A 27935-nucleotide genomic window follows, 5' to 3' on the forward strand; every position below is an offset into this window, starting at 1 on the left:
AAACTTCCTGATTACCCCCTGCAAGAACTCCAAAGTCCCCCTACAGGTACGCGTACCACCATTTGAGAACCACTGGCTTAGAGAATAGTCATGATGCCAATGTAAGCTGACAATATTCATTCTGTGTGTCAAGAGCGGGGGATTGTGGGATTGTGGTCAAAAGGGAGCGAGCGGAGGATCAATCCCCTGACGCTGTCACAGAGCAGAGACATCACTGTCCATCTGATCCCTACAGGCTCCCACAACGCCGTCCCACGGGGGAGAAACAGCCAATCAGAAGGCCTGCTGGGAGGGGAGCGTCGGGGGGGGGGGATGGACAACTAACTAACTAATTTCTGCTGTCAGTGTTTGTTCTCCCTCCCCCATATGCTGCCATGGTTTAACGTAAACCTTCTTCTTAGTATTTTAATTTCTATGCCAACGGCGTAGGGGGTCAATCAAAGATAATTCACTGTCATAGGCTGGAGCAGATAGCTGGCTCCCCTTTGACAACAGAATAGATGACATCTCCAGACAACTATTACATGAAGCCCAGAGTTAAGGAGGGGTCGAGCACACAGGAAGTTACAAGCCTTAAAGTTAAGTCTAGAAAAAACTCAATCTCAATCTCTCGCTTTCTCTCTCTTTCCTGTCTCTCTCTCTCCCTCTCTCTCTCTCCCCCCCTCACTCTCTCTCTCTCTCTCTCTCTCTCTCACTCTCTCTCTCTCTCTCTCCCTCTCTCTCTCTCTCTCTCTCTCTCTCTCTCTTTCCTGTCTCTCTCTCCCTCTCTCTCCCCCCCTTCTCTCTCTCTCTCTCTCTCTCTCTCTCTCTCTCTTTCTCCCTCTCTCTCTCTCTCTCTCTCTCTCTCTCTCTCTCTCTCTCTCTCTCTCTCTCTCTCCTGTTTCTCTCTTTTTCTTTGTCTCTCTCTCTTACTCTCTAACTCTCTCTCACGCTCTCCTCTTCCCCTCTCTCTATCCCTTTCTCGCGCCTCTTTCTCTCTCTCAGAAAAAATAACAGCATGGTGAGGTTTTAGGAGCAGGGTTGGGAATTAGTGGCAGGATGTGGAATTAGGTGCGGCAGGGTAGGGTACTAGGAGCAGGGTGGGCTATTAGGGGCAGCAGGGTGGGGGCATTAGGGGCAGGGTGGGGCATTAGGAGCAGGGTCGGGCATTAGGAGCAGAGTGGGGGCATTAGGGGCAGCAGGGTTGGATATTAGGGGCAGCTGGATAGGGCAATAGCAGCAGGGTGGGGGCATTAGTGCAGGGTGGGGTATAAGGAGAGGGGTGGGGTATTAGGGGCTTGATTGGGAACTAGCAGCAGGGTGGGTTAATTGGAGCAGTGTGGGGCATATGGGGCAGCAGGGTGGGGTATTAGGAGCAGGGTAGGGCATTAGGGGGCAGCAGGTGGGGCATTAGAAGAGGGTGGGGCATTAGGGGCAGGATGGGGCATTAGGGGCATTCTGGGGTATTAGGAAAAGGGTGGGGCATTAGCAGAGGGGTTGGGCATTAGCAGCAGGTTGGGGCATTAGGGGCAGCAGGTTGGGGCATTAGGAGCAGGGTTGGGTATTAGGAGCAGGATGGGGCATTAGCAGCAGGGTGGGGGCATCAAGGGCAGGTTGGGGTATTACGAGTAGGGTGTGGGCATTACGGGCAGCAGGTTGGGGCATTAGGGGATGCAGGGATAGGCATTAGCAGCAGGCTGGGGCATTAGGGGCAGGTTGGGGCATAAGGAGCAGGGTGGGGAATTAGGGGCAGCAGGGTGTGGCATTAGGGGCAGGGTGGGATATTAGGAGCAGCAGGGAGGGGCATAAGGAGCTGGGTGGGGATTTAAGGGGAGGGTGGGGCATTAGGAGCCGGGTGGGCATTAGGGGCAGTGTGGGGTATAAGGAGCAGGGTGGGGCATTAGGAGCTGGGTGGGGCATTAGGGGCAGTGTGGGATATTAGGGGCAGCAGGATGGGGCATTAGGAGCAGGGTGGGGTTATTAGGGGCAGGGTGGGGTATTAGGAGCTGGTTGGGGCATTAGGAGCAGGGTGAGATATTAGGGGCAGCAGGGTGGGGCATTAGCAGCAGTGTGGGGAATTAGAGGCAGGGTGGGGCATTAGGAGCAGGGTGGGGCATTAGGGGCAGCAGGGAGGGGTATTAGGAGCAGGGTAGGGGTATTAGGGGCAAGGTGGGGCATTAGGGGCATCAGGGTGGGGCATTAGGAGCTAGTGGGGTATTAGGGGCAGGGTGGGGTATTAGGAGCTGGTTGGGGCATTACGAGCAGGGTGGGGAATTTGGGGCAGCAGGATGGGGCATTAGGAGCAGGGTGAGGTATTAGGGACAGCAGGATGGGGCATTAGGCGTAGGGTGGGGCATTAGGGGCAGCAGGGAGGGGTATTAGGAGCAGGGTGGGGCATTAGGGGCATCAGGGTGGGGCATTAGGAGCTAGTGGGGCATTAGGGGCAGGGTGGGGTATTAGGAGCTGGTTGGGGCATTAGGAACAGGGTGGGGAATTAGTGGTAGGGTGGGGTATTAGGAGATGGGTGGGCCATTAGGGGCAGCAGGGAGGGGTATTAGGAGCAGGGTGGGGGTATTAGGGGCAAGGTGGGGCATTAGCGGCAGCAGGTTGGGGTATTAGGAGCAGGGTGGGGCATTAGGGGCATCAGGGTGGGGCATTAGGAGCTAGTGGGGCATTAGGGGCAGGGTGGGGTATTAGGAGCTGGTTGGGGCATTAGGAACAGGGTGGGGAATTAGTGGTAGGATGGGGTATTAGGAGATGGGTGGGCCATTAGGGGCAGCAGGGAGGGGTATTAGGAGCAGGGTGGGGGTATTAGGGGCAAGGTGGGGCATTAGCGGCAGCAGGTTGGGGTATTAGGAGCAGGGTGGGGCATTAGGGGCATCAGGGTGGGGCATTAGGAGCTAGTGGGGCATTAGGGGCAGGGTGGGGCATTAGCGGCAGTGTAAGCTTGTCCAGGCCCTGCAAGTCAGGATGTAGGCTATGAATCTGAATGAATATTAGGTAAGTAGGTAGTGGGCATCCCCAAAATGCACCAGAATACAGGAAATCAAATCTATTGAATTCCATTTTTTTTATGGGGGGGGGGGAACCCCAGACCCCCTGTCTAATACTTTGCCCCACCAACATTTTTGATCACCAGCCGCCACTGGTCGTGGGGTAGTAGGAGCAGGGGTGGGCTTAGGGGCAGCGTGGGGCATTAGGAGGTGGGTGGGGCATTAGGGGCAGGGTGGGGCATTATGAGCAGGGTGGGGTATTAGGAGTAGGTTGGGGCATTAGCAGCAGTGTGGGGCATTAGGGGCAGGGTGGGGTATTAGGAGCTGGTTGGGGCATTAGGAGCAGTGTGGGGCATTAGGGGCAGGGTGGGGTATTAGGAGCTGGTTGGGGCATTAGGAGCAGAGTGAGATATTAGGGGCAGCAGGATGGGGCATTAGGAGTAGGGTGGGGAATTAGGGGCAGCAGGGTGGGGCATTAGGAGCAGGGTGAGGTATTAGGGGCAGCAGGATGGGGCATTAGGAGTATGGTGGGGCATTAGGGGCAGCAGGGTGGGGCATTAGCAGCAGTTTGGGGAATTAGAGGCAGGGTGGGGCATTAGGAGCAGGGTGGGTCATTAGTGGTAGGGTGGGGTATTAGGAGAAGGGTGGGGGTATTAGGGGCAAGGTGGGGCATTAGCGGAAGCAGGTCAGGGCATTTGGAGCTGGGTGGGGAATTAAGGGGAGGGTGGGGCATTAGAAGCCGGGTGGGCATTAGGGGCAGTGTGGGGTATAAGGAGCAATGTGGGGCATTAGGGGCAGGAGGGTGGGGCATTAGGGGCAGTGTGGGATATAAGGGGCAGCAGTATGGGGCATTAGGAGCAGGGTCGGGGTATTAGGGGCAGGGTGGGGCATTAGGGGCAGCAGGGTGGGGCATTAGGAGCTGAGTGGTGACTTAGGGGCAGGGTGGGGCATTAGGAGCTGGGCGGGCATTAGGGGCAGTGTGGGGTATTAGGAGCAGGGTGGGGCATTAGGGGCATCAGGGTGGGGCATTAGGAGCAGGTTGGGGCATTAGGAGCAGGGTTTGGCATTAGGAGCAGGGATTGGCATTAGGAACAGGGTGGGGCATTAGGGCCCGCAAAGTGGGGCATTAGCAGCAGGGTGGGGGCATTAGGGGCAGCCTGGTTGGGCATTAAGAGCAGGGTGGGGGCATTAGGAGCAGGCTGGGGCATTAGGAGCAGGCTGGGTCATTAGGAGCAGGATGGGGTACAAGGAGCAGGGGCGGGCTTAGGGGCAGGGTGGGGCATTAGGGGCAGGGTGGGGCATTCCGAGCAGGGTGGGGCATTAAGAGCATGGTGGAGTATTAGGAGCAGGGTGGGGCATTAGGAGCAGGGTGGGGCATTAAGAGCATGGTGGAGTATTAGGAGCAGGATGGGGCATTAGGAGCAGGGTGGGGCATTAAGAGCAGCAGGTAGGGGCAATAGTAGCAGGTTGGGGGCATTAGCAGCAGAAGTGGGGCATTAGGAGCAGGGTGGGGCATTAGGAGCAGGTTAGGATATTAGGGGTAGGGTGGGGTTTTAGGAGCAGGGTGGAGCATAAAGGGCATCAGGGTGGGGCATTAGCAGCAAGGTAGGGCATTAGGAGCATGGTGGGGAATTAGGAGCATCAGGGTGGGGTATTAGGAGCAGCAGGGTGGGGCATTAGTAGCAGCAGGGAAGGGCATTAGGAACAGGGTGGGGCATTAGGTGCAGCAGGGTGGGGCATTAGGAGCAGGGTAGGGTGTTGGATGTGTGGGTTCCAGTGCCTACCTGAAGATGCAGAGGATGAGGACGGCTGTGAGAAGCGAGCCGAGGGAGACGCTGTGGCCGATGGTGTAGCCCACCTTCACCTGCCAGAAGAACCTCCCCTGCAGGAGACAGCAGACACTCACAAACAACAAAAGGGCTTCTGATGGAAAAACAAAGATGTTTGTTGTTGGGTGTGCGACACTGCCAGACAGAGGAGAGGCAGAGTGGTCTGAAAGATCCTTCTCTTTGAGAGGCATTGGATAGAAGTGTCAGCTGCTATCGAGTACCTGCATCTACCAAGGACATGTAATTTATTTCCTATATATTTACTCATTCAATTACAACATGACATTATCCATAACTCTCTCTTCCAAGGCAGGTCTGACCAAGAAAACAGTTGGCATCAGAAGTGACAGACAAAGACAACATTAAAGAACACCCTCCTGTCCATCAGGAAACTCAGCCTCCACAGACAGACAGAGTGAAACGAGGGTCAGCTCGCTGCCGCCCGCTGTAACATCTCTCAGGACACACACCCCTCCACAGATAGACAGGGTGAAACGAGGGCCAGACGTCCTGAACGCTGAAACATCTCTCAGGACACACGCATTTGATGATACCTTTGGAGAAACGTCCAGATCATTATCACTTTGAGGTTTGGCCGTACTGTCGACTCACTGATGAGGGGGAGATAATTCTGTGTGATATTTCTGTGTTTTAGGACTTCAAGGGTGGACATGAATAAACTATTGTCAGCTCCTGAATCTCCTGCCGGCAAATGAACAATCCCCCTAGCTCTGTGAGCTGGCTCCCTGCTGTGTGGTGGAGAGATTCTGTTAGGGCGCGGGGGGGCCCTCAGGGTCTCTGTCGGTGTGTGGCCTCACCTCGTCCCCACTGATGTTGTGGTTGTAGCCACAGTTGACGGCAATGTCGATGGGCAGCATCTCGCTCCAGCCGTCCGCGGTGCAGGTCTTGGTGAGGTTACCTGGAAACAAATGTCTGTTCAGAGAGAACCGGTCTGCAAACCCCGGCAGAGGGAATGGGACCGGCAGCCTTATAGATCCCATATCATGCTTTTTTAGGGTTAATAATTGCACTTGGGGTACTACTAGAATAGCGTTACATGCGTGTATGTTAAAAATACCCCTTATTATTCTCAGACTATTCATCTCTGCAAAACCAATTTCAGTGTCTTTCAAAAACATTCTGTTTTGTATCATGACGCTTTAAGGCCCCCCTCCCGAGTAGCCCAGTCTGCTATTATTGGTCAGCATGCCCACTCTGTTTCGATTGGTCGAATGGCTCAGACTTAGATTTTCTAGCTTATCAGACGTAAAACATGTATACATACATCATATAGAAGTCTAAAGCAAAGGGGAAGTTGAAAAAGCATGGTAGCACCCCTTTAACATGGTACTACTGTGGGGGAGGCCCTGTGTAGACGATGTCCTGTTAGAAGGACACTCAGGGGAAGGATACATGCGGCGGCAGCTGAAATGTCTACGTGAGCTCACTGTATAGGAAGAGTTTCCGATTATCATCTCCGTCTCCGGGAAGGAAATGTAAATTTGAACATTGACACACGAGTCCATAATATGCATGTATGAGCCATGACAGCCCATTCAGTCATCTGATGCATGTGATAAAACCAAGTCTGCTTTCGAGATTCGACCTTCCTACTTGCTTGAATATCTTAAAGCATTGAGAAGAAGGTCTAAAAACCCTGCAATGCAGTCAATGCTTAAAATGTTCCTGTCTGCGGAAGAGGCTGGGGTCTGGACCACACTGTATACTGTAGTGCTGCTGTCACTGAGAGGTCTGGTGATCTATTGCTGCATTACAGGATGGAGAGAGAGAGAGCCTCGTAGCTCGGCCAGAATTCCAAAGTAAAATGAAAACAAAAGAAAAGGGCATTCATAATGAGATCATCTAATGTGATGCTGCCATCTACAAGTTTTGCTGTGTTCACAAAATACACTTCAACTTCTATATGTTTTCACCACATGTTCCAGTGGAGTATATAAGACTGGAATAGCCTTTTCTAAAAGAACAGGGTGTCTGTAGGCCAAACGACTCCCCTGAACAAGAGCAGATATCAAATGTAATGGGATCCATACCACAGTAGCATAGTACTAGGTCCTTGAGACTCGTTTAAACCCTCCCCCTACCTTCCCTTGAATTTGTTAATTACTGAACATTAAACACTGGGGTTGTATAAAACTGCCCGGCTCTTAAAGGCTGTCGGGAGACAAATAGAAGGAAAAGGTTCAACCCTCTGCCCCATTCAAAAGACACTTACAGCAGGTCCACATTCAGATCTGTCACTGAAAAGACCACCACCTCCTCTCACAGCCGGTCTGTCACTCAAAAGACCACTACCTCCCCTTACAGCCGGTCTGTAACTCAAAAGCCTGCCACCCCCTCTGACAGCCAGTCTGTCACTCAAAATACCACCAACTCCAACTACAGGTGAGTATTCATATGAGCAACACCTGTATTCTGTGTGTGTGTGTGAGAGAGAGAGAGAGAGAGAGAGAGAGAGAGAGAGAGAGAGAGAGAGAGAGAGAGAGAGAGAGAGAGAGAGAGAGAGAGAGAGCACACCTGTGAGTCACTACAACGAGACAGGGGATTGTAAAGCTGTTCCTGGAGTCTTTCCATAGCAGCCTCACTGGGCGTGACTATAATGTAAGAATAAGCCTGACACAGATGACCCGGCAACTAAACATCAGGGTTCATTATATCAGAATAAAGGGGTTGGTTGGTTTTGTGATTGTGCAAAATGAAGCGGAGGAGGCTTCGCCCTTTCTCGTTTTGTTGAGTGTTAGATAGTGTCATCAAAATGCAGAGGGAACAACACCAATCCATCGATACAAGTCAGCACATCTTATAGAGCACAACTTGTTGAACCCTGAAACTAAACCCCCTCCCTGAAAGAGTGGGAGAACATTAGTGTAAATAACTCTTAAACGGGGGTTTTAATAACAGATTATCGCTGCCTCTATGCTTTTATTTGTTGTTTCTACTTTACTATTACATGCTTTTACTTTGGTACTCCCGGACCGGAAGTCCGCGACTTTGCACGGAGCAGACGATAACATGTGACGGTCAGAGATCAATATAGCTCCGCAATTATAAGGATTTCCCCGTATGTGTTAAGCACCTGGCTAGAATTGGGAACAAGGTATGTTGTAAAAATATGTTTTATGTGGAGTTATGTGTATTTAGCAGACTTAATGTGAGATTGTTTATTCTCCATGCTAATATTTGTTGCTGTTCATACTAACTTTAGCTTCTGTAGAGTGTATGTATGCCGTGATGCTAAGCTAAAAGGTTTATTTGAGTCATTTCAATGGTTAAGATGGTTTATTTGTTTCTAAGAGCTCATTTTGTTTATTTGACTGTCCTGAGCTCTTACGGTGTTCCAGAAAGGAAAGGACTAATGTACAAAATAAGGATGGAAACATCAATACGCTTCACCATTGTCTGGTCGGGTTCACTACAGTAGTTGACTACAGAATTTCATGTACAGACTTTTTTCAAAGTTTGTATGCGTGTGGGAGCACCATATACCCACAACAACTCCCCAAATCCCAGGAAAAGTGCTGTTTTCATAATATGTCCCCTTTAAAGACAGCATAGCCTTAAACAGGCTTCCCGTTCCTGAACCATTCGTCTTCAGTGGTGATCCAATATGATTCATTGAATGGAAAGCAGCGTTTACCTCGCTTGTTGATCAAAGAGCAATCTCTCCAGCTGAAAAACTCTACTATCTCAAGAAATATGTTGGCGGCCCAGCACGCCAGGCCCTCGATGGCACCTTCTACCGAAATGATAATGAAGCTAACCAAGATGCCTGGAACAAGTTGAATCATCGCTATGGCCAGCCATTCGCTATTCAGAGAGCGTTCAGAGAAAGACTCTCCAAATGGCCAAAGATTCAACCTAAAGACGCTGAGGGACTAAGAAACTTCTCAGACTTTCTGAACGCCTGTCAAGATGCCATTCCTCATGTCATGGGCCTTGACATATTAAAAGACTGCGAGGAAATCCAGAACCACGTTCATAAACTCCCAGACTGGGCGGCTTCACGTTGGAACCGTCAAGTAACACAAAGCCTTAACGAGAAGCAAGAATTCCCCACTTTCAAGGTCTTCGCTCGCTTCTTGTCAACTGATGCTGAGATTGCGTGCAATCCCATTACATCTCTTCAAGCTCTTCGTTCATCAGACTTAAGCACTGAAAGGAGAGATTCCCGAGACATGAAGAGAAATAGGGCCAGCATTCTCACCATTCAAACAGTTGCTGATAATGAAAACCAAAGGTCAGATAACGAGAACCAAAGGTCAAGAAAGGCTACGACTCCATGTATTCTTTGTCAAGATGCCAAACACCAACTTCATGCATGCTCCCAGTGCGCAGAGGGGTCATTAGTGGAGCGCCAAAACTATGTAAAGGAGAAGAAACTCTGCTACGGATGCCTGAAAACCGGCCCCAGCGCGAAAGACTGTCGCCATTGTCACTTTTGTGAGACATGCAAGGGAAAGCATCCAACAGCCCTTCACAACAACAACTATGTGAAGGAAAGGTCTTCATCCGAGGCAAGGATAAGTCAAGGTCCTGCTGCAACATCACTCAGTGTAGCATCAGAAGGCTCATCCAACACAGTTGAAGTTCTTCTTGACACCCAGAGTGACACTACATTCATCGACCAAGAAGTGAGCGATGGTCTTGACACTGACAAGTGTCCTGTGAAGTTAAAGTTGACCACCATGAGTGGAAAGGACACAATCATCAGATGTGAAAGTGTCTCTGGCCTTCTTGTAAGGGGATATAGTTCTGCCGTTCAAGTCAATCTTCCAGTAGCCTACACAAAGGACTGTATACCAATTAACCGCGCTCACATTCCTACTTGTGAGACAGCTAAAAAATGGAGTCATCTTGCAGAAATTGTTGATGAAATCCAATCACTGAAGGACTGTGAAGCAGGGCTTCTCATCAGCTACAACTGCTCCAGGGCTATGGCTCCAAGGCAAGTCATTGTAGGGGGAAATGAAGAACCCTATGCTATACAAACAGACCTAGGATGGAGCATTGTTGGACGCTCATCACAAGGCTATGATTCCCTGAGCACAAGTCATCTGTGTCACAGAATCACAGTAAAGGAGCTGCCTCCAGCAACCCCTGCCGATGTGATCCATATCCTGGAATCGGACTTCAAGGATGGCAGTGAAAATAGCAAAACAGTGCCACAAGATGACATCACATTCCTAAACAAGGTAGAAGAGGGCATACAGAAAAACATACATGGCCACTACGAAATGCCTCTGCCCTTCAAAACCAGACCCTCCTTACCTGACAACAAGGAATCAGTTGTGATACGCCTTAACCACCTAAAATGGAAACTACAACGGGATGAAAAAAGGAGCAGTACATCAGGTTCATGGAAGAAGTCATTGAAAAGGGGGATGCAGAGCTGGTTGAAGACGGTGGGAGCAAGGGGGAAAGGTGGTACATTCCCCATCATGGTGCTCGCCACGCGAAGAAGCCAGATAAACTTTGTGTGGTGTTCGATTGCTCAGCCAGGTACAGAGGGACCAGCTTGAACGACCATCTTCTCTGTGGACCTGACATGTTAAACAATTTGATTGGAGTTCTCATCCGCTTTTGACAGCACCCCATTGCCCTGATGTGCGACATCGAGAAGATGTTCCATCGATTCCATGTTGCAGATGCTGATCGCAACTACTTGCGCTTTCTTTGGTGGAAGCAAGGAGACTTGAAATCGCAGCCTAGCGAGTTCCGTATGAAAGTGCACCTGTTCGGTGCGGCGTCCTCTCCTGGAAGCGCAAATTTTGGGCTGAAGCATCTAGCTAAGGTTAATGCTGACGTCTACCCTCAAGGTTCACGATATATCATGAGGGACTTTTATGTTGATGACGGCCTCACGAGTGTGGAAAGCACTGAAGATGCTATTCAGCTTGCCAGAGAAGCACGTGAACTCTGTGCTACGGGTGGTCTCAGACTACACAAGTTTGTGTTGAACAACAGAGACGTCCTAGAAAGTGTACCATCCTCTGAAAGGGCAACCCATGTGAAAGATATGGACCTCGCCTTCGGTGACCTGCTACTTGAGAGAGCACTCGGGATTCAATGGGACGTGGCGTCTGACCACTTCAGGCTTAACGTCAGCCTCAAAGAGCAGCCTGTGACACACCGCGGCATTCTGTCCACAATGGCCTCTCTGTATGACCCTCTCGGGCTTGTGTTACCCGTCCTGCTCAAAGCAAAGATCATCCTTCAAGAGATGTGCAGACATGGCATGGGCTGGGATGATCCACCCACTGATGAACTTTGTTTACGATGGGAACAGTGGAGAAGTGATCTGGCTCATCTGGATAATGTCACCATACCCCGCACATACTTACCTGCTGGATTTGGAAGGGTCTTAAAGGCAGAGCTGCATCATTTCTCCGATGCCAGCACAAAGGGTTACGGTAAGTGCTCATATTTAAGACTGCAAAATGAAGATGAAGCTGTTCACTGCTCTTTAGTTTTTGGAAAGTCACGCGTCTCACCAACAAAACTCACTACTATTCCAAGATTGGAATTGACGGCAGCAGTTGTTTCTGTGAAAACAAGCAACCTACTCAAGGAGGAATTAGGATCTGCTGACACTGAGGAGTTCTTCTGGACCGACTCAAAGGTGGTCTTGGGATACATAAAAAATGAGGCACGGCGATTCCACACCTTTTTGGCCAATCACGTTCAGAAGATTCAGCTTAGCTCAGCTCCTCAGCAATGGAGATATGTACCGACCAACGAGAATCCTGCTGACCACGCTTCTTCTGGCTTGACCACCAGTGAGCTTCTGTCATCCACCTGGCTCACTGGACCCCGGTTCTTATGGAACAAGGAAATGAAGCTGCCGGCAGATGATTCTCCAGAGTTGACAATTGGAGATCCAGAGGTCAGAAGCGCTTTAGCACTTTCCACAAGAACCATGGAGCGAGTAAGCTTGGTTGATCGCTTATCTAAGTTCTCATCTTGGTCACTGGCAACTCGAGGTGTTGCACGCATTCTAAGGCGTATCCGCAAGAACAAGTCAAACAGTCTCACCTCTGTAAAAGAATGAGAAGATGCAAAACAGTGCATAATCAAGGATCTGCAAAAGTCTGTGTATCGAGAAGAGTTGAAACTGCTAAGCCAAGGGATTCCCCTACCCTCTCACAATCCACTTTACTCTCTCGATGCATTCCTGCATGAAGATGGTGTCCTCAGAGTGGGAGGAAGACTGGGAAACTCCTCTCTTCCCAACTCCATCAAGCACCCTGTAATCATTCCCAAGAATCATCACATCACAAAGATGTTGATTGCTCACTTTCATGACAGGATGAAACATCAAGGTAAAGGTCTCACCATGAATGAGATGAATGAGTCTTACATTCATCAATGTGTCACCTGTAGACGGCACCGGAAACCTACTGAAGAGCAAAAGATGGCAGATCTTCCCCCTGAACGTGTGGAACCATCACCCACCTTTACCTTCTGCGGAATGGACTGCTTCGGCCCATTCCTCACCAGGCAAGAGGTACGGCCTTCTCTTTACTTGCCTCAGTTCCCGCGCCATCCATATTGAGATGCTTGAAAGCATGTCAACGGACGCTTTCATCAATGGCCTAAGATGTTTCATTGCCATACGAAGCGCTGTTCATCAGATTAGGTCTGACCAAGGAACCAACTTTGTTGGAGCCAAAAACGAATTCAAAGAGGCTCTCAAGGAAGTTAATGCAGACCGGCTGGCTGCATTTCTGGCAGACAAACAATGTGACTTTGTCATGAATGCACCCTATTCAAGTCACGCTGGAGGGGTGTGGGAGAGACAAATCAGGACCGTGAGAAACGTCCTCAGGACCACGCTTGCCCTTTCCTCTGATAGGCTAAATGATGCTTCTCTCCGGGCTTTTCTCTATGAAGCCATGGCAATCGTTAATGGTCACCCACTGACCGTTACCAACCTCAATGATCCCCGCGGCCTTGAGCCATTCACCCCAAACCATCTCCTAACTATGAAATCTGCCAAGGCCTTACCTCCCCCAGGAGAATTCGTCAGGGAAGACATGTATGGGAAGAAAAGGTGGCGGCATATTCAATACTTGGCAGAACAGTTTTGAAGTCGATGGCGTAAGGAGTACCTTGCCAATATCGCTCTCAGACACAGGTGGCACACCCCCAGAAGGAATCTGCAACTTGGAGACATTGTGATGATGAAAGGAGACAACGTTAACAGGAATGAGTGGAGATTGGTAAGTCACAGGAACCACTATTGGCAAAGACGGACTCATAAGAAGGGTTAAGATCTGCCTCGGTGACAGGAATCTTGGCAAAAGCGGGGAGCGTCTCCAGAAGATGTCTGAAGTAGAGCGCCCTGTCCAGAAACTAGTTTTGTTGCTAGAGGCTGACTAAAACCAGGTTCCTGCTTCAATATCTTATATCTCTTCCACATACCTTATAATCTTAACACAGTTTAAAGAGGTTTTACCCGTGTTCTAAGCTACTCTATGAGTATTCTTACATAAGAAGGGTCTTTTTCAGTTAAAATCACTCGTGATTAATGCATGATTAATGTAATGTTCCATTATTCACTCATGATTGGTGGGAGTGTAAATAACTCTTACACAGGAGTTTTAATAACAGATTATTGCTGCCTCTATGCTTTTATTTGTTGTTTCTATTTTACTATTACATGCTTTTATTTTGGTATTCCCGGAGCGGAAGTCCGCGACTTTGCACGGAGCAGACGATAACATGTGACGGTCAGAGATCAATATAGCTCCGCAATTGTAAGGATTTCCCCGTATGTGTTAAGCACCTGGCTAGAATTGGGAACAAGGTATGTTGTAAAAATATGTTTTATGTGGAGTTATGTGTGTTTAACAGACTTAATGTGAGATTGTTTATTCTCCATGCTAATATTTATGTTGCTGTTCATACTAACTTTAGCTTCTGTAGAGTGTATGTATGCGGTGATGCTAAGCTAAAAGGTTTATTTGAGTCATTTCAATGGTTAAGATGGTTTATTTGTTTCTAAGAGCTCATTTTGTTTATTTGTCTGTCCTTAGCTCTTATGGTGTTCCAGAAAGGAAAGGGTTAATAAAATCTTTGGAAACATCAGTACGCTTCACCAGTGTCTGGCCGGGTTCACTACAATGAGCCTTTTGGCTCTATGTGCGCACACACACACACGTGTGTGTGTGTGTGTGTGTGTGTGTGTGTGTGTGAGAGAGAAAGATTGCCTGTATTTCCAGTATATGCGTTTACAATCAGTGTTCATTCTCAGAGGAAAAGCAACAGGTTTTTTCCAGGGCCTTAAATTGAAACTGGACAGGAATTAGACAATACCCAGTCCCACCCATCCGTCTGGTTGTAATGGGTAATTGCAGCCAATCTTCAACCAGAATACTTACTTCCATCTTTTTCCCGCCCGGTAGCCCTAGATAATTAAATGGCCCAGAGTCGAGCAGGGATTCAACATGTTCCCTGCAATATGAGGAGAGCCTTTTTCTTATTTATTGACCCTGTCTCATTATGGTGGAGGACACCAGCGCAATCACATGACCACCCAATGCTTTTGTTTTGAAAAGCCTAACTGTGAATAGTGATGGAAATGTGATGGAAATGATTGCAATTGAGGTTTTAAGCGTGCTTTGTCAGGAAAAATAAGGACAAGGGTATAAAACCAACAATATAATATATCAGTTTCACATTTCTCTGCATCGTTTTGCAATGGAGTTCCTCATCTACGAAAAGGATGTAGGGATATTACTGACTTGTATTTGCTCATTCAGTTGTTGGCTTTCCTTAATGAAAATGCAGTGTAATGCAATACAAGGAGTGCTGATAAAACAGGTTTTTGTGGAGTGGAAGCTACACGACATGTTGGCGGGGCTGGATCCCAACACCTCCCTCTCCTGCTAATGGAGAGAAGCCTGCATGTTAATCAAATCATTACTGCCTGCAAATGGTGTGATGGCGGGTGATTGAAAGTGTCCTGTGTGTGAATCAGAAGGCCCCGCTAAGGAGGTCAGGGCTTCACTGCTCCTGCTACGCGATAGTGAGTGTATCAATGTTTAGCGTACAATATTATACAATAATATATACAATATTGCCCAACATTTAGCTAATCATGCACACATTCACACACCGATGGCAACCATGCAAGGCGACAGCTAGCTTGGTAGTTAGGGTGAGGCGTCTTGCTCAGGGACACCTCGACACTCAGCTACGAGGAGCCGGAGATCGAACTAGCAACCTTCCGGTTACCAGCCAACCCACCCTACCTCCTGAGCAACCTGGTCTCACAGTAATCTGGGAAATGACCACGGACGCTTAACTCAAAATCTGTGGAATCCTCACAGAAACACGCCAATTTCCGTGATATGGCCACGGATTTTGCTCCAATGCAAGTTAATGACACTCCTATTCCATTGCACACACACAGATCCCCATTTCAATGAATGAGTCGACCACGGGCGCTTAACTCATAATCCGTGGTGGCCTCACGGAATCACTTAAATTGCCCGTGATAGGCCAACGGAATTTGCTCCAATGTGAGTTAATGAAACTCCGTGACACACACACAGATCCCCGTCTCAACGACCGAGTCAACCTGGTCTCACAGGGATCCGGGTAATTAACATAGCCTATATATCTATATGAATGAAATTCATATTGACAGAATGGCACTATATCGCTGTTCTCGCCCATGCACCCATCTTGAATTTAATAGACCATTTTCGTTGCTTAGAGGAGGTCTGGTGGTCTCCGTACATAATAAATAAATAAATAAACATCTATATATAACGAAATAAATAAATATCTATAAATATGTATGTGTATTTTTAGATATATATATATATATATATATATATATATATATATATATATATATATGCACATACATATTTATACATAAGGCCTATATATTTATTTATTTTGTTGCTTCGAGGAGGTCTAGTGGTCTCCGTATTTAACAAAATAAATAAATATAAAATAGGTATGTAGCCTATGTACCTATTTACATACATACATACATATTTATCTATATTTATTTATTATATACGGAGACCACCAGACCTCCTTGAAGCAACGAAAGTGGTGTATTAAATTCAAGAAAGGCCGGCGAGAATAGGGATATAGTGCCATACCGTCAATATGAATTTCATTCCTTTCCGAGAGGATGGTCAATGGTCAGATACAGATCTTGTTATAACAATAATTTATATCGATGTAATGAGAAAGGATGTAATGATAACGCCAACAAAATAAAGGCTAGGCCTACATGGTTATAATAATTTAAATATAATTAACTTATAAAGCGTATAACAGACAACGAGACAATCTAGTTGTGGGCCAGCAGAGGCTGCATTTTAACCAAATTCGGCCTATAACCTTATACATATAATAGTCTAACTCTATATGTCAAATGTATGATATGTTGTAGGCCTACATATAGGCTATTTTTTTATATTAGGAATATTTAAATATTGTCATACCTGAACCACATTCTCCATAGAAAAAGTACACTGAGTACAACCCTCTTCGTTGATTGGATTGATGGAAGTGGATTGTCAATGGTCAGATATAGATCTTGTTATAACTATAATAGCTACATGGTCTACTTATAATATTATTACTAAATAATTGTATATTTATTTATATATAATATATATTTTAATATTTCATTTATTCAATATTAAACCAATGCATTTCAATCGGGAGATTATTTTCGACTTCAGAAGGGGGGGGGCAGGCTGCTCAGGATTCGTCAAAACAACAATCCGATTTATCAGACCCCCTCAAAACCTGAAACTAACCACGTTCCTTAAACCCAGTCTCACACCAGATTGTAGCAAAACTGCCAGCGGAAAATACATTACAATAACGGCTCTAAACGCCTACGTTTTTTGGCCTATTCTTTTCAATGGGCCTGCGTCCACGTCACGTGACTGCCATGGTTGCTATGGTGGTTGCCATCGACTGCCCCCCATATCTTTCAAATTTTCACAGTTTAGACTTGTAATTAATAAGTTACCTTTGAAATCAACTTGACTCATTTTTTTTAGGTGGATAGTTACGTCACTCTCAGAGATGCGCACAGACATATTTGGTAGAAAGACATATTCGTAAAAGCAGAACATCAGGCTCATTGATTGAACGAGGCAGGGTTATTTGAAATAATTCATTAAGATATCATGTGTGAGAGGTCATTCCTCCCCCTGAGTGTGTATTAACTATTTTGGGTGATTGAAATGCTCATTGCAAGCTTCCTATTTATGTCTAGTGTACCCCTACTGTCCACAAGCCCCACCCCCCCCCCCCCCCCCCCCCATATGGATATGGAGAATTGTTGCCACGCCCCAGTGGTGGTGGTGTCATATCTATTGAAGAGGGCATTCAAATATACTACAATGATCAATAAGGAGGCCGAAGCCCTAAAGGAAGTGATGCAATAGGTAACTTCTGAATTACCTATTGCATTGACAGTGACAAGCAAGCTATAGACCTGGGGTGTCTTTTATATCAACAGGGGTCTCAAAGGACGCATACGATCATCATTTTAGGGATTCCAGCCCTACAAGAAATTACTCAGCAAGTGCTTCATCTCGTTGCACCTCACCCAGCGGCTTACTTGCAAGATTTTGGCCTGACGTTTTTCCCAGACCTACACACTAGCCATCCAACATTCATATGAGAGAATCAGACCTCTCTTTAATAATGACAAAAAGTTATGAGAGAAATTCACATTAACAATTTGTTATCTCATAAGGGGCGTGGTGCCGGCTCCTTTTGACCTTATGACCCCAGACTTCAAAATCTTGTCCACAGGTCAGCTGTATCTACACACCTTAAGGCACACATTTACAACTCCATCCCACCAAAAATTGGGACCAGAAACTAACCTGTCTTATGCACATTTACCTTACTGTTGGAGGTCACGCCCCTTTTCCCGCCTTTTCAAGATAGCTAGAGATGCCAAAATGTATATGCACTCCAAATCTCAGGGTCCCGAGAATGGGACCCTGAGATTTTGAGTTCTAGCCCTTACAGAAAAAGAGTTTTCCAAAATAGACAGTTTTTTGAACAAAGCCTCTTAAAAGTGTTACCTGTAAGACCTAGTGGATCAGAACGTGGTTGAAAGGCAGTTTTTGAGATAGGAAGGTCCTAACGCCCTGAAACTTGCCCTCTCTGACCCCGAGGGCAGGGAGGGGGGGGGGGTCTGAGGTTTTGGGTTAGGGTTAGGGTTAGGGTTAGGGCTGGTCTTTTTCCAGAGACTCACAATTTTCACAGAGTAATCCCAAGATACACCTTGGTTGAAGGTCTTATGGACAAGATTCTATCTCTTGTCAACTAATTTAGATTAATTTCTAGCAAGGGCTTGTTGCCAATGCGTTTCAATGGAGCATTTGATGATGCTGTGTGAGCCTTTCCTGTAAGGGCTGGAGCCCCCAGTTGATAATCGTGTGTGTTCTTTGAGACCCTCTAAAGAGATCCCAGGTCTATAGCTTACTTGTTAATGCCCTCGCCTCAGTCACCTATTGCGTCACTTCCTTTGGGGCTTCGGCCTCCTAATTGATCATTGTAGTATAAACGAATGCCCTCTTTCATATATAAGACACCACCACCACTGGGACGTGCCAACAATTCTCCATGTTCATATGGGGGGGCGGGGGGGGTGCTTGTGGACAGTAGGGGTACACTAGACATAAATAGGAAGCACACTCAGGAGGAGGAATGACCTCTCACACATGCATGATAACTTAATTAATTGTTTTAAATAACCCTGCCTCGTTAAATCAATGAGCTTGGTGTTTTGCTTTCACTTATAGGTTATAGGCTTAGGCTGTGTCACTACAAAATCTGTCCATGCGCATCTATCAGAGTGACGTAACTAGACACCAGACAGCGATTAAAAAAAAAAAGTCAAAAGAGTCAAGTTCAATACAAAAATATTAGACGCTTATTTTACGCAGTTTAAAATCACAAGACTAAACTGCGTAAAATGGAAAGATATTCCAAGGTGCCCTTCTATTTCCTAGCCAGCGGACCCTAGTTTACGACAAAAACGACACAATTGACGGCAACTCAGACCTGAGGCTTTTATTTTATCAAGCCGTCTTTATTTGTTAGTCTGACCGGAAGTGGCCATTCCGGAAATTATTCCGCTGACTACTACTTACATTAGCACTAGAGAAATCGCATCTTCCACCTTCCTAGTCTTGTTAGCTGTATGATCGCAATGTTTGTAAGTACTGCAGCTTGTTAGGTCCTTAGCTACGCATAAGCAGCATTATTTTGGTTATTGGATCATCGATTTGTACCATTTTATATGGCGCCAGCTATGTTTTCCAAATCTGTTTATTGCCTGTGGAGTGATACAGTAAAGCTCCAACTTCCGTGCACTTAGTTATTGCAATATGTTATATTGTGTTTTTGCATTTTGAGTGCATCCCGTTTTGTAACTGACTCATATATATATATATATATATATATATATATATATATATATATATATATATATATATATATATATATATATGTTTGTGTTTCAGTTTCACTCTTTGAACTTGAGTAAACCTTCCTAATCGGCGCCATGCTTCTTGGAGTTATTCATTATCAATTAGTTTAGCTGAGCTGGATAGTTGGATTGCTGCTCAGATCTATCCAGACCAGTACAAAATTATTGTCATAACGAGATCTGTATCTGACCATTGACCATCCTCTCGGAAATGAATGAAATTCATATTGACAGTATGGCATCCCTATTCTCGCAGGCCCTTCTTGAATTTAATAGACCACTTTCGTTGCTTCGAGGAGGTTTGGTGGTCTCCGTATATAATAAATAAATATATAAATAGGTATAAAGGCTACATACCTATTTATTTTTATTTATTTATTTATTTATATACAGAGAGCACCAGCCCTCCTCGAAGCAACAAAATAAATAAATATATAGGCCTATGCATAAATATGTATGTGTATAGATATATTTATATATAAATACACATACATATTTATAGATATTTATTTATTTCGTTACATATAGATGTTTATTTATTTATTATATACGGAGACCACCAGGGCTCCTCGAAGCAACGAAAATGGTCTATTAAATTCATGATGGGTGCATGGGCGAGAACAGGGATATAGTGCAATACGTCAATATAACTTTCATTCATATATGCTATGGTCATTTCACGGATCCCTGTGAGACCTTGTTGACTTGGTGGTTGATACAGGGATCTGTGTGTGTGCCACGGAATGTGAGTGTCATTAACTTGCATTGGAGCAAAATCCGTGGCCATATCACTGAAATTGGCGTGTTTCCGTGAGGATTCCACGGATTTTGAGTTAAGCGTCCGTGGTCATTTCACAGATTCCTGTGAGACCAGGTTGTCCTGAGCCACATACCGCCCCCTCCAGTCTAGTGAGTGTATCAATGTTGAGTGCCCAGTGAGCGTATCAATGTTGAGTGTCTAGTGAGCGTATCAATGTTTAGTGTCTAGTGAGCGTATCAATGTTTAGTGTCTAGTGAGCGTATCAATGTTTAGTGTCTAGTGAGCGTATCAATGTTTAGTGTCTAGTGAGCGTATGAATATTTAGTGTCTAATGAGTGTATAATTTTTTTGTGACTAGTGAGCATATCAATGTTTAGCGTCAAATGAGCGTATCAATGTTTAGTGTACAATGAGCGTATCACTGTAGTGGCAAACCCTTTGCTCACACTTCTTGTTCCACCACAGGTTAGAGGCAAAGATGTCCGACACACATTTCCTTGAAAGCACACACAGTGTGTTTGACTTGATACTGACAAATTTATTAAACAGTAATCTCCGGTTGACTTTCCAGAAAAAACAAAACGAAATAAACTAAACATACATATGCACATCACCACAAATCAATGTTTAGTGTAAAGTGACCGTATCAATGTTTAGTGTCTATTGAGTTATGGCGCACACTTCATAGCACTGAAAAAGCTCTTGTTAAAATAACCAATGATCTCCTCATGGCTGCAGGACTGACTCTGGACTACTCACCATTCTGATCCTCCTGGACCAAAGTGCGTCTTTTGACCACATTTCCCACACCATCCTCATTGACCGATTTGCCTCCCTTGGAATATCTGATTCAACCATGGACTGGTTTAAATCTTATCTCTCTGGCCGTACTCAGTTTGTCCAACTCAAAACATTTAGATCCCATTCTGCCCCCTCTCCTCTGGTGTACCCCAAGGTTCTGTCCTTGGACCCATCATGCTCATTATCTATCTCCTCCCTCTTGACTTTCTCAAGCTCCACTGTTATAAAACTGAAATCCTCCTTACTGGCACCAAATCCACCCACTCTTAAAAAAATACATTTTCCCTCTCCATTGACAATTCATCAGTGTCCCCCTCTCCCCAGGTCAAGAGTCTAGGTCATCCTGGATAGCACCCTATTATTTCAGTCCCATATCAATTATGTCACTCGGTCAGCATACTTCCATCTATGTAACATCTCTCGCCTGCACCCAGCTCTCATGCGACCAGTTCACATCCTGGTCGCATCGCTTTTGGACTACTGTAACTCTCTCCTCTTTGGTTTACCTGCTAAGTCCATGCATAAATTACAACTGGTACAAAAGGTTGCAGCCCGTATCATTACTAAAACTCCCTCCATCAGTCACATAACACCTGTCCTGCAGCAACTCCATTGGCTCCCCATCAAATATCGCATCATCTACAAGATCCTTCTCCTCACATTCAAGGCCATCATTAATCTTGCCCCTCAGTATCTTACCGAGCTCCTCCATATCAAGACACCCATCCGTTCTCTTAGATCCTCTTCCTCCATCCAGCTCATCCTCCCACCTGCTCGCCTGGTTACCATGGGGTCAAGAGCATGCAGTTGCTCAGCCCCCCACCTCTGGAACTCTCTGCCTCATGACATCCAACACTCCAGTTCCATTATCACTTTCAAATCTCACCTGAAAACTTATCTATTCAGACAAGCCTACTCCCTTTAAGTCAGTTGCATTCTTGGACTAGAATGACCCCACTCTTTTCTCTTGTACAATGTTTTATTATGTTGTTGTTTTGTTTTTGGTTTTTTTGCTTTGATTTTGTAAGGTGACCTTGAGTCTCAAGAAAGGCGCCCATAAATAAAATGCATTATTATTATTAGGATGTGTACGTGTGTAGAGGTCATGTGCATAGATGTGTTGATGTTATGTGAGTATATAATGAGTGTATTTGTACAGATGTTGTGTGTATAATGAGTTGGTTTGTACAGATGTTGTGTGTGTATAATGAGTGGGTTTTTAAAGATGTGCGTATAATGACTGTGGTTTTGAAAGACAACTGGATGAGAAGGATTTAGAGGGCGATCGTTGTTGGACTTTTGGACACAGCTACACAGCGAATACCCTGCGCTTATGAAAATGAAATACAGATACTGTGAGTGTCTATAGTGTGTACATGTTGTGTATATGATGTGTATATAATGTGAGAAAGCAACTCAAGTTCCCAGAAAAAGTCTGAGAGGGAGAACCCACATAAATCTACAAATCAACTCAATGAAAGATACCTCCAGGGGTGCCCGAGAGGGGGGGAGGATGAGCACCCAAGCCGGACAGATCTAAGAATGACGACAAATGGCAACGGAAATACAACGACGATTACGGAATGTTTTTGTGGCAAAGTCTGCAAGAACCCACGTGGCCTGAAGATCCACCAGGCCAAAATGAAATGCGTGCAGACGGTGCAAGTGTCACAGCGCACAGGAGCTACTCCTGGTTAGACGCATGAGGAGCCAGGCCCGGAGTCAACCCTCAGTGCTCGGGACCTCCAGGTGACACAAGCCTCAGCCCAACGCAGAATATCAGAACATCGTCGGGTTAAGTGGCCCCAAGCTAGCAAGGAGAAGGAGTTGCTCCAGTTTGACGAAGACGTTGATTCCATCATGGAAGCAACAGCCAAGAGGGAAGCTGACAGACGCCTCCAAACAATGACCACCATCATTGTCTCTCTAGCAGCAGAAAGATTCAGGTTGGAAGAAAATAAAGCAGCAAAGGCCCCATATACCATGAGCAACAGAGTGACCAAGATCTTCCATCTCAGGAAGGAGCTGAAGAGCCAGAGGCGACAGTACAACGAAGCGAGTGAGGAGGAGAGGGATGCTCTCTCAGCGCTGCGCCGCATGCTCCGCAAGAAGCTTACTACCTGACGAGAGCCGAGTGGCATCGGAGGCGGAGGAAGGAGAGGGCCAAGAAGCGGACCCCCTTTCTAGCTAACCCGTTCGGGTTTACTAAACAGCTGCTGGGGCAGAAGCGCAGTGGGTAGCTCACCTCCCCCAAATCTGAGATCGACAGCTACCTCAGAGACACCTTCAGTGACGCAACCAGGGAACAAGATCTGGGCCAATGCAAGTTCTTGAATAATCCATCTGCACCAACCCTGGACTTCCAGGGAAAGGAGTCCACCTTGATAGAGATCCAGGAGGTGTTCAAAAAGGCAAAGGCGAGCTCAGCCCCAGGACTGAGTGAGGTACCCTACAAGGGGTAAGTATTGCCCGAGGCTACTCCACAGGCACTGGAGGATCCTGAAGGGGATTTGGCGGAGGGGCAAGATTGCTCATCAGTGGAGGTGTGCGGGAGAACATCGATCAGAGAACATTGATCAGTCGCACACAGGCCTGGTCACCCAGCTGATCCGGGAAGCCCGGGAGAACAAGGGGGACCTGGTGGTGCTGTGGTTGGACTTCACAAACGCCTATGGCTCCATACCCCACAAGCTGGTGGAGGTGGCTCTGAACCGGCACCACTTCCCAGGCAAGATCAGAGGCCTCACACTGGACTACTACAACAGCTACAGTTTGAGGGTCTTCTCCGGGACTGCAACATCGGAGTGGATCTCAATTTCTCAGTGATTACAATTTCAGTGATACTCTTCGCGCTCACAATAATCATGCTGGTGATTTCTGCTGAGGTTGAGTGCAGAAGACCCCTCACCAAGTCTGGTGTCCGACAACCTCCCATCAGGGCCTTCATGGATGACCTGACTGTGACAACCACATCTGTCCCGGGGAAAAGGTGGATCCTGAAAGGTCTGGAGGAACAGATCAATTGGGCTCGCATGAGCTTCAAACTAGTGAAATCCAGATCCCTGTTGCTAAAGAAGGGCAAGAACGTTGACAAGTACCACTTGACTGTTGGCGCCACTCAGATACCATCGATCAGCGAGAAACCAGTGAAGAGCCTGGGGAAGGTTTTCGACTGCAGTCTGAGGGACACAGAATCCATCCGAGCGACCACTGGAAGCGTGGGTGGCGGCTGTGGACAAGTCAGGCCTTCCAGGGAAGTTCAAAGCCTGTATATACTAGCGTGGCATCCTCACATGGATCTTCTGGCCCCTCTTGGTCTACGAAGTCAAGATCTCCACCGTCGAGCGCTTCAAGAGGAGGGTCAGCAAATTCCTACAGAAGTGGTTGGGTCTTCACCGAACCTTGAGCAACATTGCCCTGAATGGGAAGAACAACATGCTGAAGCTGCCCTTCAGCAGCCTGAAGGAAGAATTCATGGTGACCTGTAAAAGGGAGGTCCTGCAATACCAAGAGTCGAGCGACCCAATGGTCTCCAAGGCCGGCATCCAAGTCAGAACAGGTCGAAAGTGGACGGCAGCAGAGGCCGTCGAGGTCGCAGTGTTTTGGCTGAGACACAGCGCACTGGTGGGCACGGTGACACGCGGGAGGGCTGGCCTTGGTAGTAGCACAAAACCACGCTTTGAAAAGGCGTAGAGGAAGGACAGGAGGCCCATGATCCAGGAGGAGGTGCGAGCGTCAGTCTAGGAGGAGCGAGCCAGCCGAATATTTACAATCAGGCAGCAGGGAGCCTGGACAAGATGGGAGCAGGCGGTGGAGCGAAAGGTGTCATGGGCCGAGCTTTGGATAAAGGAGCCCAATTGCATCAAGTTCTTGATCCAGGGACCCATGAGCATATTCTCAGCTCCTACTCGAAATCCCTGTGGGAGGGAGCTACATATTCACTCTGCAGCGGAATCAACCACTGCAACCATATCCAGCCAGCGAAGAAAACCATCAATTTCATCAGAGCTGGTCAGAGGCCAAAAGCAACTTCCAGGACCTCCTCCTCCGGCCTGCTCTCAATAGCACAAGACTGGGAGCTGAAGGTTGACCTGGAGAAGATAGTGTGTACATGTGCGTATAATGTGAGTGCGGATATTGCAGTGGCGGAGTGGTAATCTGGAAATTTTGGAGAATTTCCTTTGGGCCGTTAAAAGTTCCATGGCATGAAAAGCTCACTTTATGAGGTTTTCTAACATTAATATGAGTTCCCCTAGCCTGCCTATGGTCCCCCAGTGGCTAAAACTTGCATTTGGTGTAAAACAAGCACTAGGTATCCTGCTCGCCTTTAAAAAAAATAGATCTCAGGCGCACTGATTTTGAATGTGGCCCCATATGTCGTCATAAGGGGCCAAGTTACCTCCCCTTTCTCTGCCTTGCCCGTCCAGAGAATTTGGCCCGCCAATGAGACAATGAGTTACGACGTGCAAGCGCCACGTGTGTGTGTGTGTGTGTGAGATTGCACACACTGTAACAAAGTGTTGTACACTTTGCACACTACAGTGTGTGCAACACTTCTTATTTGGATAACCATTCTGCTGTTGGTGTTATGGCGCATAACATGTTGGTTCTCTGACGTCTCTGGTATTTCCACAACAGGACTATAGTGGGAGTTCTCTCAGCCATGGTTGAGAAGGAATTGGGGGAAAGGAACTTTGGCTCTGACTCCCTGAAGTACTTGAATCGCGACATGGAGGAGAAAGGGATTGTTGCCCGCGATTGTCTCCCGCTGGAGCCCCGCTGCCCACTGCTCGCTGCCGAGGCGAAGGTCACTCGGCAGCAGTGTTGGGAACGTTACTTTAAAAAAGTAATTAGTTATAGTTACTCACTACTTGTTCCAAAAAGTAACTGAGTTAGTAACTGAATTACTCTATAATAAAAGTAACTAGTTACCAGGGAAAGTAATTATTTGCGTTACTGTAAAAAAAATAAAGTTGCTATATGTCAAAGAATTTGAATTTTTCTGAGAAGTTTTCACTTGGCCTTAATGTGTTAAATGGTTGAACTGCCCATTCAAGGCCCCGATATGCTTCCAACTGAGGCCCCGTCCACACTAACCCGGGTAAATCTACAAACTCATAAATATTTATCTGTTTAGCCCTTCTGTCCACACTAAAACTGAGAATTCCGACACTGAAAACGATGCTTTTCGAAAATGATCGCTGAGGTGGATAAATGTGAAAACGCTGGGTTCGCGTTGTAGTGTGGACAGGGTAGACAGAGGCTTTCAGAAACGATGACGTTCGGTTGCCATGACACTGCCACAAGCTAACGCTCGAGAGCGAGACGCTCATCAAAAAAATGGCAGGTGAAATGAAAATGATGATCTCTCTGTACAATGTACTAATTTATCTCAAGAAACAATTCGACATGTTGGCTCAAACATATTCGTTGCTCCAACGCCGGAGGCGAGCGCTGTACTAATGTTCTTCAGTGATGGTAAAAAACCCGAAAGACGACAGTTCAAACTGTACTTGGAGCGGCGTTTCTGGATAGGACCGGGTCGAAAATGATTAACCAGCTGATCACCTGTAAATATCAGCTGATCGTGCTCCTTTAATCTAAACAGAGAGGCGTCTCGGGCGGTGGTGCCTCGGTGCTGCCCGCTGGTGAGGCGGTGGTGCCTACGTGCTGCCCGCTGCCCACTGCTGAGGCTGTGGTCCCTCGGCAGAGGGCAGCGGGGTTCCGGTGGGAGCCAATCGCGGTCAACAATCCCTTCCTCCTCCATGTCGCAGTTCAGTCTACTTCAGATTGATGTGGAAGTGGAATACCATAGACATTGGAGAACCCCTCGCAGTGTCGTTTGAAATTCATACTATCGTTTGGAGGCGCACACAGCTTTTGGCCGTGATAATATATATTATTTGATATAGATATCTATGTATAACATGATATTATTTAGATATAGAGCTCCAGGACTCCCGCTGGAGCACCCGGAGGGTTTCAGAATATTTACAGAACACAGCCAAAGGCTGTATAAGCCTCGCCATTGCGATACATCCACTGTAAACAGAGCTTATGGTACCGTGGCTGCAAGCTGCTCAGGGCCACACCCCCACCCTCCTCCTTGACCCGCCTCTCTCCTCCTCATGTCCATTAAAGCTACATAAATCTGCACCACGACTGAATTTTGGGAATGACTTCAAATACTGTGTTAGGGGCCCACTAATATCTATATTAAAGCATCCATAAAGTAGCATGCCATGGGACCTTTAACGTTCCAGGGCTGCCAGGCTGATTACTGCAGGATTACGATATTGCCTTTATAAAGTTCCTTGCTGCGCCGTCCGGCCAGCCTTAGCTGTGCGCTCACAACCTCTCACTCACTGCCTCCCACATACATACACACGCAAGCTCTCACAAACTGTTAATGTCGCAACCAAACCTATATGTGCGAAGGCTCATAGAGAGTGTGCAGGTTATCCTGGAACAGTATTCACATGAAGTGACATGTTTCCGAGCATTGAGCATTGAGTAAAGACACTGGAGGTGAAATGCTAGGAGGAGCAGGGAGCATTCTCCCAATTACTTTTTTATTACTAGCTGGCCAGCTTGGCCATCGTGCTATAACAAATAAATGTGAGTAAGCAATGAAGAAGATGAAAATGGGCAGATTTTAGAAAAAGTAGCTAGGTCACCATCAGTATCAGTATGATTTATCAGTAAAAATGTTGCATTGTGGTAGCATGTATGTAGCCACAGAATGTTTTTATTTTTGCAGCCACAGAACTGAGTCAGCCCAGGCATGCTGTTGAGACAGGGCTAGGAGTTAGCAGAGAGGTGTGCACACTGCACAATGAAATAAGAGCAACAAAGGAAGGATGGGGTTTCTTGGAGCAAGATGTAATATCGCAGGAAATTACAGGATTTTTTTTATGATTGCAACATATGGAGAAATATTGGAAAGGATATGCTTTCATATGTAGGCCTCAGAGTCCCCTTGTGATTTTAAGGTATTTTTTCGAAACTAGAATGGGTTCTTTAGTTGATTTTTCAATTGTGTGTCAATCGTTATTGTTGGTTCG

General features: G+C 46.7%; 1 protein-coding gene across 1 annotated transcript in view; it reads right to left on the reverse strand.

The window, feature by feature from the left end:
* vipr1b (vasoactive intestinal peptide receptor 1b) overlaps positions 1–27935 on the reverse strand; it is a gene marked incomplete at both ends in the record, with an annotated part of 75748 nt that overhangs the window by 23773 nt on the left and 24040 nt on the right. The window contains 2 exons of the mRNA XM_079754569.1: positions 4757–4854; positions 5620–5720. Coding sequence (XP_079610695.1) covers positions 4757–4854; positions 5620–5720 — 199 coding nt within the window. The remainder of the gene's footprint in view (positions 1–4756; positions 4855–5619; positions 5721–27935) is intronic.

Source organism: Pollachius pollachius (assembly GCF_949987615.1).
Source record: "Pollachius pollachius genome assembly, chromosome: 17".
NCBI classification, from domain to species: domain Eukaryota; kingdom Metazoa; phylum Chordata; class Actinopteri; order Gadiformes; family Gadidae; genus Pollachius; species Pollachius pollachius.